This window comes from Aptenodytes forsteri, unplaced genomic scaffold (assembly GCF_000699145.1).
Source record: "Aptenodytes forsteri isolate BGI_AS27 unplaced genomic scaffold, ASM69914v1 Scaffold270, whole genome shotgun sequence".
In the NCBI taxonomy this organism is placed as follows: Eukaryota; Metazoa; Chordata; class Aves; order Sphenisciformes; family Spheniscidae; genus Aptenodytes; species Aptenodytes forsteri.
The window spans coordinates 1,353,141-1,360,645 of NW_008794631.1; the positions used below are offsets into that span (position 1 = coordinate 1,353,141).

Here is a 7,505-nt window from a genome sequence, read left to right on the forward strand (position 1 = left end):
GGGTCCGGTCGGCATATCGGGCCCTCTGTTCCCCTCAGAAGGGAATCGCCTATGACAATTACCCTCCTTTTTTTCTTAGCAGAGGCAGTCATAATGCGTGGGGCTGACTGCCTCACCCTAGGCAACCCCCTGGACGGACCTTCGTCTACATCCTCGTTTGCCTCGCCCTCATGCTTTGCACAATCAAAGGAGGATATTACTGTGTAATATAGAGAGGATCATGGTTTACAAGTGATGATTTTGCTTGATTGAGCATAGGCAGACATCAGGTCTTGCACTCTGCATTGAAAAAGTCCAAACAAGGGCAATGAGTATGACCTTTTGCGGAGAGACTGGGCAGATTATTTTTTCTGATCGCCCCCAGTCCAAGCAAGGTCGTTGAATATTATATGGTGAATGCATTGCTTTGTCATCTTTACATTTTCTGTTCACAGTAACCATGGATCTTGTTACAAAGATGTCTCCTGCTACAGAAAAATCAAAGGGCTGTGTACATTGTTCTTGGAATCATTATATTTGTGAAGAAATAATTGCATTAAAGCAAATGGCACTATCAATTTAAACTTTGTTTTAGCCTAGTTGTCTTGTGAAATAAAAAGCCTTCCTGTCCAGTCTAAAGTTAAAGCTTACATTTTCATGCTATGTTGCTAGCTAACTTTTATATTTCACTTTCTGAAGGGCCAGAACTAAAGTAGTGTATTCCATGTACAGTCGAAAACCTGCAAAAGAAGTAAAAAGAGAATTGATAAAACTAGGAGTGAATTACTATATTCTGGAAGAGTCATTGTGTGTAAGCAGAAAAAAGTGAGTAAACTGTGTCTTTCTCACAAGAATGATATGCCGCTCAAATAACTAGTCTAAGATTCATATCAAGTAGTAGTTTTGAAACATTGATCTGTGCTTTATTAAAAGTGTCCAAAATACGTTTTTGTCCAGCGTCTCCAGATATTAGTAAGTACAATTAACTTTACCCACATGAGCAACCTTGTGGTCTTTGTGTGCATCTGAAAAGCTGTGTTGTATGTATTTTTAAACTTCACTGTAAAATACAGAAGAGTTTCTCAAAGGAAACAAGTCATTATTATGTGATGGCAGGAACAGATGTGTGTGTATAATTAAAGCCTAGTATGAATAAAAGGTGCAGAGTAAAAGATAGTTTGAACACCAAAATATTATGACCATTGGTCACTGAAAATTTTGTCACATTTACGCTGTCCTTAAGAAAAAGCTATGTGCTTTTTTTTTCCTCTCTCTCTTTTTGGCCTTTAGAACATGATGAGTTTGGATTTTTTATTTTATTTTCTTTGCATTTAGAATAAAATGTAATGAATCTGTTGTATTTCTTTGCTATTATCTTTGACAAATTAGGAAATTCTCAGTAATTCTAACTTTGCAAGATAACCAACATCAATTCCCTGTACAGTTATGTGCTTTAATAAAAAAGCAAGGAGTTATTACTTTTTTTTTTAAAGGTGTTTTATTTCCTGAGTTTTCTTTGGAAATGTTAGGAGTGTGAACATCACCCTCTATTTTGTAAGAAGTTTTAAGTGTCCCTGAGATAATGTATTGTATAATTTGAGTTGTTTTATATGCTTCCTCCTCCAAATTAATTATTAATTATGTAACCACAAAAGCAGACAAATTTTACATATTCTCAATACTATTTTTTAAATTACTACTATATTTATTGATTTTTGTAAATTGATAAGAATTTCTAGTATAAAGACGAACTTAAAAAAATATAGATGTGCAATTAAGTATTCATGGGGGGGTTATAAAACTGAGTTTAGCAAACTGTGGTTTTTGATGGCATTTCTTCATTTCTCTTTTCGTATTCATATGTTTTCTAGGCCTGGTTGCAGTATGCCTGAAATTTGGGATGTCGAAGATCCTGCTAATAGCGGCAAAATTCCTTTATGTACCCTTATGAGCAAGGATTCCAGGCCATATTTCATCACAGTATTTGAAAATAGCAATTACAAAGTCTTAAAGATTCCAAAGGAATAACATTTCAATGCGAAGAACCATCAGTCTTTCAACTTTTTAAACTAGTAACTATAAGAATTCTAAATCAGAATTACCTTTTCTACTAGACTTAAAATGGAAAAATGTGTATTTTTTTTTTTTTTTTTTTTACCATTTTAGGTGAATTCTGATTATAGAAATATCTTAAACCTAACAGTTTGGATTTCTATTTCAGGGTCAGTCCCTTGAGATTTGCTATGCAAATGATTATATGTTTGCACATTTTATTTAACACTGATCCAAAAAGAGTTAAAAGTAGCTATGGAAAGTAAGTCCATTCTCAAAACCAATGATATTGTGAAATGGGACTGTCAGAATGTCTTAGCAAAGCAAGTTTGTTTAAAGCTTTGGTGCTAGCAGCTAGGAACAAAGGAATGGTGCTATAGCATCTGGCATCACATTTCTCATGTCGCTTTCATTACCCATCTCCCTTCTGGACAAGGTGATACTAAAAATTCTCTTAAAAGTCACGTAGTTTCACTAGTCGTGTCAGAGAGAAATACATTTTTTTCTTCGAGAAGATTAAAAACATTTGTCATTTTGGATCACTTAACACATGCTTTTAAGCTTGCTTTTGAAATGGAAGAGTTTGTAGGCAGACTTGAAACTTCATTATTTAGGTGCATGTTCTTGGAATCTTACTGATATTAAAAAAGAAGACTAATAAGGGTAATATTTGCAGTAAGCAATAGTTTAGCTTCTCAATGTCCAAGGATTTTTTGAATTCTTATGCATTCAGAGTAAGCTGGCATAATATACATGAAATTTTTAAGGGAAAATGCTTTATTCAGGAAAAATCTGTCATAGCCTTAGAAAGATACTAAAATAAATCCTTCACTGCCTTAACTAGACCTTCAGCGCCTAACTTGATAAGAAATTACTTTCAAAATTTATGCCCTATTTTCTTTCCCCCCATGTATTAGATCCTGCCTGGATTTTATCATCAGCATTAAAGAAAAATGAAATTTATCCCAATTGTGATATGGGTGTAGTCAGTTGCGTGGGTATAATTGCTCCAAAAATGTTAGACTGGTTCTGCAGTTTTTCTGTCATCTCAGCGTCACACCAACGTTATCGGTTATAAAGAATTTAGAGAATTCACTTTCCAAGGTACCCAGTGCAAGGACACCCTTTAGTCGTTTAACTGACTTGATAGAATTTTTGTATGTTTATTGCCATTGGGAAGTGTCACAGTAATTGTGATTCTGCAGTATAAGACTTCTAAAGTCTTAATGTTTCTCTGTATATCATTCATGTTTTGGTTTTGTTTTGGCTTGGTTTTTTGTTCAGACATCAGTCTATTGATAGGACTGGTCTTTTTAGCCCTAATAGCATCTAGCAATATTAGATGCTATAGGAATAGCATCCGTCACGCCTGTAACAGTATCAATTAAATGGGAATCTGTGATAAAGTAGTAGTGTAACAACTGATCAGTATTCTAAGACTTCTTATTTTTTTAAAATCTGTTTTATTGAGAGGGTGAGGGAGAATGGCTGAAAATGCATTAGCTTTTTAACTTTTACAGAATAGATTTTGAAGAAATTTCTATAAGGAAACTATCACAAAAAGGGCTTTTGGGAAGTCACTTTTTAAAATGTTAATTGAATTCAAGGAAGCAGGAAGAAAATCTTTATATAAACATTGTGACTAGTGTTACAGCACAAAAAGGTACTGTATTTTTATGAAGTTTATGCCAACTGTTGACATGTACTTATGTGGTTAAATAAAAAAGAAAAAGATGGAAATTGTTCTCATGTTTCTGATGGATGTTACATTTCTGCTCTTATGTTTATTAAACGGACGTGTAATACAGTTGCCACAGCAGATATGATTGAAGCTGAACCCTCAACTAAACAATGCAAGGAAGTGCTTCAGACAATGAAACCGAACTAGCACACCTCTCTCCAGCCTCCTTTTTATTTGGAGTATCAGTGCAGGAATATGTGAAAAGACCGTGAGAAAATGTCAAATACCTATTTACACGCAAAGTGAACGTGGAAGGCAGTTCAAAATTATTCTCTTTTTGTTCTCAGTTTCTAAACTCAGGTTATCAGGAGTGAAGCCCAAATAGTGGTAGAATGAAGAAACCTTTGAAAGTTAAGGTTCAAAGATGTACTCGGTAAAAATGTTCCCCATTTGATGAGGAGCCTGTTGTTACTGCGTACATGGCCAGACCCTGTTTTTAAATTTTCAGCTTAAGTTGAAGGATATTATACTGTCCCTCTCTTTGAACTGGTCTTAAACCCAAATAAATATTGTCACCTAATGTTAAGATGACAAAATCTAGTAATGGAAAAATATGAAGTAAAAAATGCAATATATGATCGTGGGGAAGACACATGGGAATTCATGAATTCGGTGTATCATGTTACGAATTTCTTGTTATCTCTGTAATTTGCTCTCAATTCCAAAGGAAAGAATTCGGGTTTAAATAATACAACATTTTACACGTAGGAGCACCATGTTAATATTATGCTTATCACTGCAACTTGAACCAGGAAGCAGAAGTTTGAGATTTCTTAGCTGTCACTGAAGTTGTTTTTCCCTTTGCAAGATCCCAATCAATAAACCTGTAACTCAAGTAGGTTCATTTTTAAATATGTGCTGGCCTTGATGTAATTTAGGCACAGGACTGGAATACTTCAGTACCCGAAAACAGTTTCTGTTACATTCTAGTAATATTGGATCATAGAGATTTATTTGTTGGAATCCGAAATATTGCTAGCTTCGAATGCAGCAAATTTCTTCATTGCAAAGGGCACAATTACAGTTTGGTATCAAACTTTCAATAATTGTGCAAACTGTAATACTTAGTATGGAGACCAAATGAGGCACCTTTGTGAAACAAAGACGCTATTCAGTACTGCCTTGCACTTCGTCGTTGTCATCTACCATTTAAAAAAATGGCTTTGCTTTTGCCTTTTTTTGTAATTCAGCTTAAACAGTGAAACGAAATCACTTGGCGTCTCTTGGATTTTTCTGATGAAGATAGCAAGTTCCATAACCTAGGACTCACTCCAAGATAAGTAAAGAAAACTCCTTCAGTAAAAGCAAATATGTAAGGAAGAGTAGAAACACAGCTTTGTCAGAAAGCGGCATTGTTGAAAGCAATTACAAAAAGCTACTTATGGCTTGGGACCTGTGCATTATTGTGTAGTTTCTATAGAATCATAGAATCGTTTAGGTTGGAAAAGACCTTTAAGATCATTGGGTCCAACTGTATAACGCTGTTATAACAACCTATAAACGCTGTTGCTTCACCGAAGTTACAAAATGTGAAGGACTGCAGTAAAACAACGTGGTATTTTTAAACCCAAAAGAATAAGGTGCTCCTGAGTTGTTTCAGCAGCTGGACAAAGGAATCAAAATCCTAACTGATACTAGTGCTTTTCTGTGTAAGTTTTGTTGTTGTACTATGAGGAAAGAGCAGGATGGCAGATGGGGTGTGAAAGGAAGACTTTACTGTTTGAATATTAATAGAGTTTAAATGTTAGGGAATAATTATACTGTGAAATTAAGACCGGGGGCATAAAATGGCATGCAGAACTTCTAAATCTGAGAACTGGTCAGCTGTGCATGAATCGCTTGGGCAGTGAAACTTCTCAGTGCTATGATAAACGGAGTCTCAGCTGTAGCTGTACGACATAAGCACCTCTATTTCAGCACAGAGTCAAACATGATGATAAACTGTCCACCACAGAGCTTTAAGCTGACCTGTTGGCTTGGAGCAGAGAAGTAGAAGGATTTACAGGGTTAGGCAGAATCCCTTTCCTTCTCAGCAAATAGGCTTGATTCTGAACTTGTGCTGTAATTCTCCTTTATTGAGGAAATTCATACAATGTATGAAATTGTCAGTTGTTTGAGTGGCTTCATCATGTAGTAGTTAACAACTTTATTCCCGTTACAGCATGTATAGAACTTTCATTGCCAATAGATCATGAGATAATAGACACATACAGAGTGAATAATACTGGTTTCATATCTGGCTGAGAACTCGAGCAGGATAGCCTGCATTTCAGCAGCGATCAGTGATACCACACTGATGCTAGCTGAGCCTTTGCACGAATATCAGCTCAACTTCCCTGGACTTTGGATCAGGCGTTACAGCTACTCGGCTTAAGGGCCTCCCTAGCCACGTCAGAAGTGTGCAGGAATTCATTTCTTGTAAAATTTCTCATTTTCCTGTCAGGTGAGAAGATACTGATTGATTACTGTGTAAAATGACTGCAAATGAGAGATCCCTGTGGCCAGTCTTCTACCCCGTCAAGATTATCAATGTGTAAATTGATTCTCGAGTGCAAGCAGCACTTGTTTTGCCTGTTCGGCAGGAAGGATGAGATCCAGCTTTTAGCCTGAAGAATATGGAAATGCTTATTGGCTCTCATTTAAAGGTAATACTGAGCCTGAAAGAGGACAACTTCTAAAGGGAAAACTCCTGTCCTTTTGATGTTCATCTGGAAGGAACGAAGTCTCTCGAGTTTATTCTTCAGGCTTGACCAAGCTTATTTTCAAAGCCAGTGCCCAAAACTCTTACTTTCATTACTAATTATCACTCTGTTTAGACAACTGAGCAGTATCATCTTTATGTTACCGAGCAACTGGTTGCTCGGCTTCTCTGACTACAAGTCCCGAGGGTGTCTTAGGATGCAGTTGGCAAACATTATTTGCAGGCAGTTGGTGTTTTGCTGTAGGTATCTCTGCCTGAGTTCTGGAAAAAAATTATAGCCTCTTCTGAAGTACTGGCTTTTATAGTTTAACTAATTCTAAAAATTCAACTTTTCTTTTTCTTAGCTAAAGAAAGGTAGCAAAGGCTGAAGGTACCCCAGAGTAGGATGCCTCTTGTTTTTCCCTGAATTAGCTTTATGATCATGCTTGAATTACTGCCTTGCTTTTCTTTGATTTTGATTATGAAAATATAATGCATCTATATTTGGAGAAACTTATTTTTATGAGCAATGGAAGGTAAAGTTAGAATCAAGCTTAGTAGCTGAGTAGAGTAGAAATTCTCATATTCCTGAAAGATTTTAAAGGACATTTAACTCAAAACACAAGTTGTATAAAAGCACTAGGAGTAGATCTTTTCCTTAACCTCTGTATCCTTTGTTCTAGATCATTGCTGGATTTAGCTGCAGCTATCAGGCTACAGACTGCTGCATACAAGATCTTTGCTTTGATACTCTTTGGCCATTTTTGTGTTACTACATAATTTAAAATGGTGAAACATTTTGAGAAGGGAGAAATGGTAACAAGATGACCAAAAGTAAGTTGTATTCCACGGCTTCTTCATCCAGCACTTTAATCTTAGAGTTTACTACCCTCAATGCTTAAAACCAATCAAATGTTTGGTTTTGGTGGTGCTGTCAGAATCTGTAACTAATTTTTAAACTAATAAGGTCTTGGCTATTTACTTGACTAGTTGCAAATTTGTTTCATCCATTAGGTTTTTGCCTGAAATAAAAAGGGATTGTAAAGACGCCTT

The 7,505-nt window shown here is 35.8% G+C and overlaps 1 protein-coding gene across 1 annotated transcript in view; it reads left to right on the top strand.

Annotated features, from left to right (window-relative positions):
• Nucleotides 1–3,771, top strand: part of DPY19L1 (dpy-19 like 1) — a 55,733-nt gene extending 51,962 nt beyond the window's left edge. The window contains exons 23-24 of the mRNA XM_009273499.1: nucleotides 679–804; nucleotides 1,851–3,771. Of these exons, the coding sequence (XP_009271774.1) occupies nucleotides 679–804; nucleotides 1,851–2,007 (283 nt within the window). The 3' untranslated portion in view covers nucleotides 2,008–3,771. The remainder of the gene's footprint in view (nucleotides 1–678; nucleotides 805–1,850) is intronic.
• The last annotated feature ends 3,734 nt before the right edge of the window (nucleotides 3,772–7,505 follow it).